We start from the raw sequence: 13,455 nt of genomic DNA on the forward strand, positions 1-13,455 counted from the left end.
AAAATAATTATAATATAGATTGGAAAATAACTCAACTGCAGCCTTTTTTCCTGTCCCTTAATGCTCACCACCCTTTTTCTTTTGTGTGTGAATGGTCAAACTGTAAATTCAATTTTACCCTTGCGAGATCCTTGCTGTGCACAAGGAGGTTCGTGCTGAATACAACAACCACACATTGAGTATACGCTGTATACAGACCGAGTAGTATCTGTCTCCATGATAAATTACTCCTGAAATCGAGAAAGTAATATTCAATAAAAATGCAAGTTTTACAATCACTACTCTATCCTCTTCTTATTCTCTCTCATGGCTGACCAGCTGCTTCTAAGACCCATTACCCTCTGCTGCGCGGTGTTGCTTACAATAACGAAAACATGATGCGGTTCATTAGCACCTTGTGCATCTTTGAACTAGCACATGGTATCTCCAGCATAAAGCTGTTGGAATTTATGTTTTAAAAAAAAAAAAGAAGAAGAAGAAAAAGCTGTGTGGATTGCATTAGCTGCTACAGCATCAAAATAAATAAGCATCAGCGGGAGCTAACTTAACGTGTGTCAATGGTTGGAAGGCAAAGTCAACTACTGACAGCAGTTGAGAAGGATACTGGGGTGTTGACAACTGATGTACTTCTTTTTTCGATGTGATTTATGAGAAATTTACGAGTGCTTCTATTGAATTTCTTAGAGGTTTAGTTTAATTTAATTTTATTAGATGCCTGTGAGAAAATTTCCCCACCGTTAGACTCGTCATGGATGAACCATCAGCATTTTTTTTCTTTTACCTTTTTTTGTTTTTCTGTTGTTTTTGGGGACACTATCATCACATTGAAAAGACTCGTGTTGCAGTACAAACGACTTGCCTCCACAAGTGTTTTTTCCAGTGTATGACTGAAATTTAATAAACATGAATAAATAAATAAATGAATAAATAAACACCCAGCGGGCTTTTCTATTGCTCGAAGTACAACCTGCCCGAGCGATATGGAGGAAAATTTACTTTTTCTTGGTAATGACGCAAAAGAGAAGGAATAAACCGAACTCAGAATGTGTTGCTGCGCTCTAGAAACGAGTGGAAAAAAAACATAATAAAAATTGTTACATTGATAGGAAATATCATTCTATTGTAAATTTATTTTGACAACCTGGTATGAAAATAGACTTAAGGTATCATAGCCGCGAAAAGACTGTAACAAATGTCAATTATTAATAATATTAGTAATATGAATAAAGAAATGTAAAGTAGTAAGCTTTACCACCAAACCAAAGATATGTTTATGATCATTAACAATCATAAGTCATTGAACAATTTAAAATGTATTCCCTACATCAGAAATATTTCCACTGTGTATATGTAATATTTCCACTCTGTTTCAAATATCATACAAATAAGATAATTGTATGAAACGTAATATAGACCTGGTTAAATAAGATAAAATGATATGCTATAGCTATAGTCTGTAAGTGGAATACTTCATTTATGGATCATTAACAGTTAGATAACATTCAAATGTAACTATTATTCATGCATTCATTATGGATAGTTGCTCTAGAAGCTAATTGCGCTCTACTTGCTGAGACTCTCAGCTCCAGGCTCTGACAAATATTGGCTCTTGAGGTGTTTGCAATCAGTTACGTGGTACTTCCATATTTGGATAGAATTTAACAGTGAATTTCCAAGGTGATGTTGGGGGGGGGGGGGGGGGGGGGCTGAAGGCTATTTTCCAGTTGCTGTAAACATCTTGTTCACTGAAATGATGTGTTCAGTCATTCACTCAGAGGGAGAGATATAAAACTTTAAGCGATGTCATAATTCAGTAATCAAGTATATCAGGTACAAACAGAATATCTAGTCTTGCAATTGAAAAGGGATAAAGGATGAACCGCTGTTAATATTACATAGTTAACTGGCAGACACTTCAATAAGCTGGCTGTGATTTGTGCTTCGGCATTATGCTTCGCCCGCTTCCCCTCTCAAAGCAGGGGGAATTGCTTCACTTAATTGAGAGGATTTCCAGAGGCATTGTGGGGGGGAGTGGGGGCTGGTAGCAAGCTTCTCTCTCCAGGCAAAATGTATTTACAACACACTCTCTCTCTGTCTCATTTGTCATTTCTATTAGAAAGTATATGTTTTCCTCCCCTCCCAACACACTTTAATTTGCAAGGAGGCGGCGAATGTGCAAGCATGCTTTAAATGTCGCTTCCGTGTAATGAAAGAGGACAATATTTCCATTAATCAGCACCTGTCTGACCATCAATCAAATCTGTCAGGGGGAGGTTTATGGAGGGGTTTTATTTCTCCCTGAATAGACACGTAGCGGTAATGGGGGTGGTTTGCGGTCGCTCCTGTAGCTGTTGGGAGGACGGTCTGTCATAGAAGCTTTTCCAGAAGTTAAATTAACAGCAAGGTGGCAAGTGTTAGATGTAACACATTTCAGAGTAGCACATTATGGTGAATCTCAGTAGATTTGTCTCTTAAGTTAACTGCACGGTTATGTGAGATCCGGTTATCAATGGATCATTTTGCTTGTTTTTGATTTTGTGATGCTGGTCATTCATTGCTTTCTTCAGCAATTTCACTTGACTGTTTTCAAAAACCACAGAATGAATTAACTACTGTTGAATTTTAAATATCAGCTGAAGATTATCAAGAAAATTTTTCAATTAATAAACTTTTTTTTTTAAATAAAAAAATGCCTTGAAAATCATCAAGAGGTGACAAAAAAAAAAAAGGAAAGAAATTTCCTTAAAATTTGGATGGAGTCAACCGTCGAGTAAAAGATGTGGAACCCAAGGAACGATTAAAAGCAAAACCTTAAAACCACAAATAAAAAAAATGTATTGACAAATTTTTAAAGGTCATCTCAGGGATGTGAGGTCTGACTTCTCTCAATTCATTCAAAGGGAAAACTGCAATACGTCTGGAAACAGTGTTGGCTTCTCTCTCTCTCTCTCTCTCCCTCTCTCTAAGCCACAATATCAGAAAAGCACTTTGCACACAGAATGTGCCATATTTTCCTGCTGTAAATTTCCCTTGAAATAAACAGCACATTGCAATTTGGCTAAACTGTTACTGTCCTGTTTCAATCTTTTACATCGTAGTGTCGAATTATTAATTATTTCAATCAGTTATTTGAAATTGTACTATTGGTTCTGATAGGTCAATGTCCACAGGAAGGTGTCATGAAGGCCCTGGTTCTCGTCCGGGTTGTCAACAAACAGTTCAGTAAACTGACTAATTGGATTGTTCTCAAAGATCGAACATTTGTGAGTCTGTCATGCTCTCGGGAAATACCCAACTAAACATTGTCATTGAGTCAGTTCGACTTCCAACCTTTGTTGGATTCTGCTGTTTACTGGGATCGCTATTTAATTGAATCAAATCGCAAAAAACAGATGAATCATTGAGGAAATCAAACTTTGGACGATTTTCATCCGTCGTGTCTATAAATGGACAAAATCCCGATGTTATCACGTGAAGCCGTGTTTTTCTATTTCTCAATTAGCAGCAGCCGTTTGTCAATTAATTCCACAGCTCTCGTTCAAAGTTTAATTTTGATTTTCTATAAATTACGGGCTTTTTTTTTTCTCTGGGCTCTGCAATTTGAGCACAGCTCTAAATTGATTCTAATATCTAATATGTTGTGCTTTTGCTTAGTTGTTTGGAAACCCCACAGCCACAATTTATAGTTGGCTCTATTGATTTCCACCTCCTTCAGCAGACTCAATATTTCATTTAAGTTTTCTTTTCAAAATGCTAAACATTTTCTGGTTCCCGGTTCTGAGAGTACTTTGTATCATGGACAGGCAACTGAAGACACTGGATGGAGGGAATTTAATTTACATTGACTCATATTTCTCATGTGATCAGTTGAGTAATTAATTTGATTTATACATAAATTCCCACTGAGATTTCTGATATTCTTGCATTCTGAGCTTTAAAAAAATCGATTACAATCCTGGCTTTAAATGCAATGTATCTCCATAGACCGACCGACTGATCAGATTCTATACTTGACACTGACTACTTGATAATTATATTCACTTTGGCCATTTAAAAAATCACACTCGGTCCACAGAAAGTATTCGGCATCGCTGATCACTTCAAATTCATCATTTGGCTTCAATATTTGGAACAAAGATATTATTTTCGAACTAGACAATAAAGGCTACTTTTTGCTGTATTGTCTGTTTTGAGCGTTAAATCTGTACCCGGATATTAAAATGATGATGATAACACAGGCGAAAAAAGGGAGGCTATGCAAGATCAGTAAACCAAGTTTAATTAGGTTGATGTATTTTTGTGGTATATTCATTTTAATGTGTATAATGAGCTCACATTTGCAGAACCACTTCATAAAGGAGAGAATGAGTCGGCTTTGCCCGTTAGAATGTTGATTGTTATTTGCCATTGTTCCTCGGTATGTTACACTTACTCCAAAATGGTTTCAATTATTGAAAAAAAACAAAGGGTTTCAATAATTAGTCGGTTTTCTGCGAGCTTTCATACACAACTGCAATGCAATAGTTTTGTTGTTCATTGGATTTTCCTCGTTATTAAGAGACACCCCATCACTCTCATCATCCTGGCTGTGAAAAAAAAATCCAAACCAACCTATTACCATTTTAAATGTCAGACTTCTCTTTTGCATTCAGCGCTAAGTATAAAATAAACAATCAGGCCTGACCGAGATATAGGTTTACAGATGACTCAATACAGGCTTGAACCGTCTGGCTGGTTTGTTTGTTTGTTTTGGTGAAAAGTTCATTTTATAGATCATAAGAGGGATGAAAAATATCCTATCTGGAGGAATGATGCTATTGTGTCGTTTGTCCAGGAGAGGGTGTCGCCGTGTCGCCGTTCCACGCGGCCCCGCGGGATGTGAAGGTCGAGAGCCGAGGCAAAGGTCGTTGGCGACCGAAGCGTGAAGACGCTAACAAGACTGTGGAACAAGAACGGCCCTGGTTATTTTCACCTTCACGTCAATTAAAATAACATCCCTTCTGCCTCTGGTCGTAAGTAATGTCAACGTTAAATTGACACCTAAAAATAGATAAATGCATTTTTTTTTTAAATACGACAGCTTTATCAGCAATTGATTCCTCTCTAAAACTATTAACGTCAGCCTCAGGAACTCCAGGCCTGTGGGGCGTCTGATGCTAACCTTTTTTCCACTTTCTTTTCTTTATTTTAGTGGCGTTGTTTTTTTCTAGGAAGGGGCAGGGGGTGTGACATTTCTCTCCTTTTTTTATTTATTTATTTTTTTAATTTTTCTTTTTTATATTAGCCGAGGCTATTATGAAGAGCTGGGTTTTCCCAGGCAGTCAGCAAGACGTGTTGCTAGGAAACGTACACCGAGACCGGGGGTGGAGAACAGGTCTGATGAGGAGGCAGAGTTCCCTGCTAGTTTCAGTCTCGTGCAGAAAATCACCCAAAGTGTCACAGGTGTGATTCTCCACAATCGCAATATTGATTGCAGTTGGATAATTAATTCTTCGTCATTGTTTAACTATCCTGTCCCTTTATTATAGATTTCCAGAAGGATGATGGAAACTCAGTGGTGGACTGTTCTTATTATAGCTATTACTGGTAAACGTCAAAACGTGATTAATCCAATGTTTGATGATGTGATAGCACGACGCTGTGCACATCTCACGCTGGAACCCTCTATATTAATACTGACCTTTACACAGAATAGAACATTGAATTTCACAGTTATATAAGCATCTATGAAAGCAAAGAAAACAATTAGTGTTTGAGGATCGCAAAGGTTGTAAAGGCAAGAAATAATCATGCGCATTCCAGCCCTTGGTGCAATTTTAATGTCTTTCATTTTAAAATCTCAACCCTTTTTATTTGTGTGATTAAAATCAATACACTGATCCTGTTCTGGATTTCTGATAATTGCCTCCCAAAGGCTGCAGAGCGCGGTGGATGGATGGACGGGGGCCGTGTTGAAATAGGAATATTGAAAATATGGCTGAAGCAATGCTGCCCTCCTCTGGTTCAAAATGATCACACGAAAGAAACAGCAGCATTGTCTCCCGCACGATACACGCGCACGGACAAGCGGGACCACGCACACATGCATACGCAATTCACTCTCATTATAATTATGGCAAGCAACCAATATTGTATTTTTTTTTTTTTTTATGAATGAATTTTGGGAGATTTTCTGATAGACATGTGGTGTGGTTACATTCTTGTTATTTTATTAGTAGTGGTAGTACTGAAAGATATATAATGACCCCATAATCTTTGCAAAATAGACCCTCGGTGGGTACAACCCCCACTTTGTAAGCCTTTCTCATACAGAAATGAAACAGCTTTTTATTTGCCTGATATGAAGATCTTGACACCAGTTTCCAGCTGCTTTCGCACATCACGCCCCTTTTGTCTTTACACCCAGAAATCTAATGACGCAACAGCCATTTGATAGTGAATCGATCGTTTCTCGCTCTCTTGTATTTAAGTATATTCCACATCGCCGGCCCTGACGCGGAGCACCTTTTGGTCGGAGCTAAAAATGGAGCAGAGGTGTAAAACAACACGCAGAAACAGTTTGATTTAAGCGGCGGTGAAGCAGAAGCCTGTCTGGTTGTATTTCTCCCTCGACCTGCACGCTGTCTGTTACCGCGGCCCCTCCGCTCCTGGAGATGGACGGACAAGGCTAAACAGTAATTGGACAAAGGGGACTGCACGGGGAAGAACGTCTAATTACCAGGGCACTAATTCTCCTCTCTGGGCCTTGTGGAGACCAGTGCTCTTACATTATTTACGCGCGAGCAACATCTGAAATGTAATTTCGAGCAACCGAGCACGCCAAGTTGATTTCAAATGTAACTTATAGTGATCCTGCAACATTTGAAACATAAATAAAGGAAGAAACAAGGCTGTTAAAATCTCACACTACTTTATCACGTTTGAACCCCTGAAATTGGATATAAAAAAACGTGTCAAAAAGAGATATTATTATTATAGGATAAACCCTTATAGTATCTTGAAGGATGAAGGCCTTTGATTCCAGAAGTTATGGATGCTCGGAGGCCACAGACTCAATGTGCCAACTTTTAAATCACAACATTCATCTTCTGCCAGGCGAGTTCAGGTGTTTCTAACATTTCGAAGACCAGCATTTACTGACATCTCATCATCCACCAGGCACTATTTTGCATTTAAATTAGCACTTGAATTTGGGTTTTCAGTTCCACATACTTCCTCTGCATTGATTTGAGCCCCTGTGTGTGTGTGTGTGTGTGTGTGTGTGTGTGTGTGTGTGTGTGTGTGTGTGTGTGTGTGTGTGTGTGTGTGTGAGAGAGAGAGAGTGGAGGTGGGGGGCTTTAAGATGTCCCTAGCTACAGTGGTAGATCTTTTTGTTTATACAGTTACAATTAATGACTTTATAAGGGACTCATGTGTTTTTATTGGCCTTAAGTGCATCTAATAGTATTTTAATGACTTCCAAGCAATAAACATTTAGCAGATGTCAAACTCATATGGGTACTTGGTTAAAACCGAGGCTGTTTGCAGAAAACAAGTCTAGTTAACCCTAGGGGTCTTTGTCGATCTCGGCGGGTGTGAGCTGTAATCCCAGCAGCAAATGTGCTGATTCACACCAAGCGTGGAGAGAAACGGAGCTGCCGGCTCTCCTGTCACCTGCAGCAGGAGGCGCTTTGCCCTGCGTTCTGGCTTGAACGTGCCTGCGGTGGCTCTCCTCTGTCCTCCTGACCCTGCTGTGATTCACTTGATCTCCCAGAGAAAAGCTCCCATGACCTCAAAAAGCTTGAGGAAACAGGGGATGAAGACAGACATGACAGAGCAACAATGGACAGCGCCCCTCCTCCCACACACAGTCAGCATGTTTGAATTATTACTTTACAATGACGCAGGGGTTTGAGGTTGCCATGTCGGGTCCCATTTGTAAATTTTACAGGAATTTAGATATGAAATTTGGGAGCGATGGCTCACCAAAACCAAAGGTTTACTTGTTGCAAGCTTGAGATGGATGAAACAATTCTCCGTGACTCGACTGTATCATGGTAGAAGTCAGTTGACCATCCAAGAAGATACCACCGTTTTCTCACATTTGCTTGACTCATCTGTTGCGTACCCAAATGTTCATTGGTCTATATTAAGCGGTAAAATACTTCAAATTTTCCCTGAATTGCTCTAAAATGTTTTTAAAAGTGCAAAAAATCAATAAATAAAACTGAAAGTATTTGTTAAAAAATATAAAGGAATTTATTAAAATAATACACATGTTTTAACATAATAAGAAATAGAGATTTTTTGAGAAAAACTCCAAAAGTTAGCTTTTTTAGAAGTTTTAGAAGTCAACTGTCTTGTAAGGAGAAAATTAGGACTTAATCAGATATTTTACAAATAAATGTGTTTTTCACACACTGAAAGATGCACAAACAAACACACGCACAAATGCACATGCAAACACACACACAAACACAGAGATTTCCAAACTTTCAAATGCATAAAAAATAAATGACCCCCAAACACATATGGTTGTCCCCAGTTTCTGGCTTCTGTTTCATTATCATTTGGTTCCACACATAGACATACATACATTGACACACACACAACATCAGCAATATTTCATGCAGAATGGATGAACTACCATCAGCAGACAGCCGTCGGGTTAAATATACTGCTTGGGCTTGGAAAAGGCTAGAGATCTAAACCAGGAAATTTAAATTTTTTTCAAGATGCCCAAAGCCATGTTAGTTCTGACACTATGGTTCTCTTTGAAAAGAAATAGAAAATCAAAATTAAGTAAAATATTGAAATGCAAATAAAATCCAAAATCAAGAGGAAAGTAAACAAAAAAGTATCTGACACTGGAAAAATAGAACCTGAACTTTGATTAAAGTTTGTCTGAAATTTTCAGAAATAGCCAGATATTCTTTGAAAACAACTTAGCCTTAACATGTAGTTAATTTAGAGGCATTGGGATAAAATTTACTGAGTAAAGAAGAATAACCGTTGGAACAAATACCCAGAATCACTTTATTTTGGATTGGTAGTCAAATAAAAAGGAATGGAATCTAAACCTGTAATAGTTTATGTCTACTGAGGTTCTCAGTCATCCAGGTCATAGTTTATAAATGATAATAGTTAAGTTTGTTTTCAGTCTGTCTCGATTGAACCGAGTTTGGCTTTATTCGTCTATTTGCCCTGTATCATATATCACGGTGATATATTTATTCATCTATCTTTACACCCTTTTTAGTGTCACACCCTGGGACTCGCCTGCATCCCGAACCCTGCAAGGTGACCAGAGCCCGGCCGCTGTCAGCCAAATCTGCTGCCTCTCATTCTACTGGGCACCAATGCAGAACAGGTGATGAAGGAAACTAAATAGAAATATCAAAGATGAGGTGTAAGAGTCCACCGGAGATGTTGGATCAGCGTTTTGCATCCCGCACTCTTTATGTCCAGTCATTAAATTAGCTATGGGGGTCAAAAAGCATTTCCCTCAGCTCAGGCCTGAGGGGGGACGGACACGACAACACCTTGGAGGCAAACAATTACATCAAGGTCATGGAGAGGAGGAATGTTCTGCCGATTAGTTAAACAGTCCAGCAGCGACCTGCAGAGCCCACAGTAGACCCGACCATAAAGACTTGTTAATTACTTCAAGGACTAATATAATATAATATAATATAATATGATATAATTTGTTATTTAGTGTGATCTGGAAATAAAACTTTATATGTGCACTTAAATAATAGTTAATTGTAAATGCCATTGATGTTCCTCCAGAAATGATTGACATTGATATGAAATGTAAACATCAGCAGGATCTTTTACGTCATGTTCAGTATCGGACCTTCTCTCTTTCCCACCAATCGAAACCGGGATCGACAGCTTTGGTATGACGTCATACATCTTTTTTTTTTATTCTAAACGTTTTTTTTTTTCGTGTCAAACACAGTTGACACTTCTGTGATACTTTAAAACTATTTTTTTTACCGTCGCTCTGCTTGTTTTTTCATTATTCCCATGAAAAACCTATACAGCAGTTGAAAGAGTGCAATTATTACTAATTCTAACTTATGAAATACCCCCGCTTTTAAACGCTCTCTCTTGAATCTAAATAGAACCCGTTGCAATGCAAGCTGTTGATTTTCCTTTAAATTACTTTTTTTTTTTGGTATAATTTTAAGGTGGGGTGGAGTGGGGGTGTCCGATTGGAATTTTCCAGGCACGTCCACCCGAGTCATCCTCACGACCCGAGGGTTTTTTTTTTCTCTCCCCCACTTAGTGACACTAAATTCGCGGTGTGTTTGAAGTGCTTATTGCAAATGAATTTCTTCCAAACCGAGGTGGGTGTTTTGTTTTTTTTAATAGAAACAAAAGCAGGTGTGTTGTTTGGGTTTGACACTGCGCCGCAGTAAAGTTCAACAAGTTTAAAGTCTGATACAGTTTAAAGTCTAAAGTTAAACGTCTGATACAGAAATAAAATTCTACATTTGTGAAAGCCACAGTTACACAAGACGGTGCTGAATCCTTCGTGGGTTTTCACTCTTTTTAAAATAAAGATGATTCTGTCCAAACCACGGCGCGCCTCCGTGCGTAATTACGCACAGAACAGCAGAAAGGGTTGTAAAAGCGCGTAAAAACAACTGGAGGGGGCGGTGGTGGTATCGGTGCCCATTGATAGGCAGATTTGGATAAAAGTAAAGGAGAGCGAGAAGATGTGTGCGTGTGTGTGTGTCTGTGTGTGTGTGTCCCTCCCACTCCTCTCCAAAGTTGTCCCCCGTGGACTACCTGTGGAGGCCCCGGGGCCCCGCACATAAATACTCCTCCCTCCCGAAGAGGCGCGCAGTCCTGAGGGAGAGGTACGCGCTCTGACTTGTGTCCGCGGGGAGTCCGCTGAGGTCGGATTATGAACGCTTTTGGACAGCAAGCATCCAACCAGCAGAGCAGCCCGATTCAGCCCCAGGAGCTCCTGGACATGGCCGTGTACTGTGACAACTACGGCGTCTACCAGCAGAACCTCCACCACCACCACCACCACCCGCAGAGGCCGCCGACGCATCCCTCCGGCTACGGCCTCGGCGACTACTCCCCTCCGCCGGCGAACCCTTACCTGTGGCTGAACGGACCGGCCATCAACTCCTCCCCGTATCTGCCCGGGAACAACGGCTCGTCCTACCTGCAGTCCGGATACGGTTCGAACCAGAGGCAGTTCCTGCCGCCTCCCGCCGGTTTCGGCGGCGCCGACCTGGGTTGGCTCTCCATCTCCAGCCAGCAGGAGCTCTTCAAGATGGTCAGGCCGCCGTACTCGTACTCGGCGCTGATCGCCATGGCCATCCAAAACGCGCAGGACAAGAAGCTGACCCTGAGTCAGATCTACCAGTACGTCGCAGACAATTTCCCTTTTTACAAGAAAAGCAAAGCCGGGTGGCAGAATTCGATCCGACACAACCTGTCGCTCAACGACTGCTTCAAGAAGGTGGCGCGGGACGAGGACGACCCCGGTGAGTTCCTTCCACCCCGGTGACGCCCGTGACGCGCACGGAGAAACTCGGAAATGACACTTTTCAAAAACGTTATTTTATGCAGATGTTCAAAAGAGGATGCGGAGGAGGAGGTCGGATGTCTTGAAATGTCCCACCTGTTAACACGGCCCTGCTTTTTGTCCCCCAGGCAAAGGGAACTACTGGACTCTGGACCCCAATTGCGAGAAGATGTTCGACAACGGCAATTTCAGGCGGAAGAGGAAAAGAAGAGCCGACGTTCCGGGAGCCGACGCCGGCATCAAGTCGAAGGACGACGGCGCGCACAAGCTGTCGGACACCGCCAGCCTCCTGAGCGCGTCCCCGCCCAGCCTGCACGGATCCCCGGCATCCACGGAGCCCAAGTCCTCCCCGCCTCCGTCCGCCGAGCACAGCCCGTGTTTCAACGGCTTCGTGTCCAGCGTCAACTCGCTGCTGGCGGGGAGCGCCGCCGCGGAGGGCTCCCGGGGCGCGGAGCGGGACTTCGGCCCGGGGCCCCTGGGCGAGTTGCCCCAGAGCAGGGAGGGCATGTCCGGACTGGGCTCCTACTCGCCCTCCTTCATCTCTCCGCTGAACTCTGACAGCAGAATGAACTATTACACATCAGTACAGAGCCTCTCCAACCACTTCAGTGTTAATAACCTCATATACAGCCGAGAAGGAACCGAGGTGTAGACTGTCTTCGAAAAGAAAAAAAAAAAGTACAGTAATTTATCACTCATTTGTAGTTATTTTCTTTCGTAGGCAACTTTTGTTATTCATTTTTTGGGTTTGTTGTGGAGCTGAGACTCAGCGCTACCGACCTGAAAAAAAAAGTTTTGTTTCAGTTTGTATCTCTGTAAAACAGCACATTTCATAACGGTTTTCAATACTAACTTCTAAAGAAGGCCTCACCCTCCCCCCAAACACACACACACACGCACACACACACACACACACACACACACACACATACACTATATGAACTTATTTTTGAATACTACTTGTAGCTGCTAGGTTAGACTCTTATCTTGAAGAAGATACCTGTACAGAAATTATTTTCATAAGAAAACATCTGACATGTATTTGAAATGTGTTTTATTTAAACTCATGTTTGAATAAAAGACTTTTATTTTCACTTATTTGTTTTCACCACTGTGCTCCGCTTCTTGAATGCACATCAAACTCTTGAGTTGTATTTGTTTCCCTTCCTTTCGGATTCATCGATTTCTACAAGAATTAATGTCGTAGTGCTCGGCTCTCGGATTTTTTACAAGTTTATGCCGTCATGTTGCGAGTTTATCGTCTATGAATGATATTCCAACCCCTTCTGACAGGCAATTTGTTATATCATTTTTCTTTCTTTTTTTTCACCTGTTCATTTAGACATTTTAGGTATTGTAGCATTCCCGCTGTGCTCTCCTTCCCTCACTCCGAGAGACGCTTTACAAAAATGAGGTCTTCAAGCATGTGAGTTTTTATAAGAAAGCATTAAATAACCCAGTGTAAATGTTCCAGGTCTTGTCAGAAAATCTGAAGTCAAGTGGCTGTAAGCTGTAAAGTGTGCAAGACAGAGACATTTTCCGCTTGTCACTTCCAATAGCCCCATTTCAACAAGCAATCAGACCTTTAACTTACTTCCACGAGGTTCAGAAGTTCAGCTTTTTGTCTGGGCTGGATTTGACTCAGACCGGGCCTGTTTGATGTCAACCTGTTTGCCGAATATTCCACCTGTCCCCATCTACTCCCAAAGTCCTGTCACGCAAAACACGCACGGCTTCGTGTGAATCCTGATAGTGGGAATAGTTTTGTTTTGTTTTTTTCTCTCATGCATCGAGAACCACCGTAGCATCCAGTTGACGAGAGTTCAATGGAACGTAATATGCTTTGTTTTGCTGGTGACCTGGGGGACGCGACGCAAAAAAAAGCCCGCTATTTGGCGAGAATATTAAAAAGCCCATGTAGT

General features: G+C 41.1%; 1 protein-coding gene across 1 annotated transcript; it reads left to right on the forward strand.

Moving 5' to 3' along the window:
- The first annotated feature begins 10,875 nt into the window (after positions 1 to 10,875).
- foxi1 (forkhead box i1) lies at positions 10,876 to 12,559 on the forward strand. Its single transcript, XM_086139881.1, has 2 exons — positions 10,876 to 11,492; positions 11,662 to 12,559. The coding sequence occupies exons 1-2, from the start codon at positions 10,898 to 10,900 to the stop codon at positions 12,183 to 12,185; spliced, it is 1,119 nt and encodes a 372-aa protein (XP_085996007.1). The 5' UTR covers positions 10,876 to 10,897; the 3' UTR covers positions 12,186 to 12,559.
- The last annotated feature ends 896 nt before the right edge of the window (positions 12,560 to 13,455 follow it).

This window comes from Fistularia commersonii, chromosome 32, assembly GCF_037954325.1.
Source record: "Fistularia commersonii isolate RoL2024-O1a breed Wild chromosome 32, RoL_Fcom_v1.0, whole genome shotgun sequence".
NCBI classification, from domain to species: Eukaryota; Metazoa; Chordata; class Actinopteri; order Syngnathiformes; family Fistulariidae; genus Fistularia; species Fistularia commersonii.

Excerpts from the sequence above, each read along its gene's own strand:
- foxi1 (XM_086139881.1), top strand. The coding sequence starts at position 10,898 with ATGAACGCTTTTGGACAGCAAGCATCCAACCAGCAGAGCAGCCCGATT. Across the intron at positions 11,493-11,661 it reads GCGGGACGAGGACGACCCCG|GCAAAGGGAACTACTGGACT; the intron begins GTGAGTTCCTTC and ends TTTGTCCCCCAG.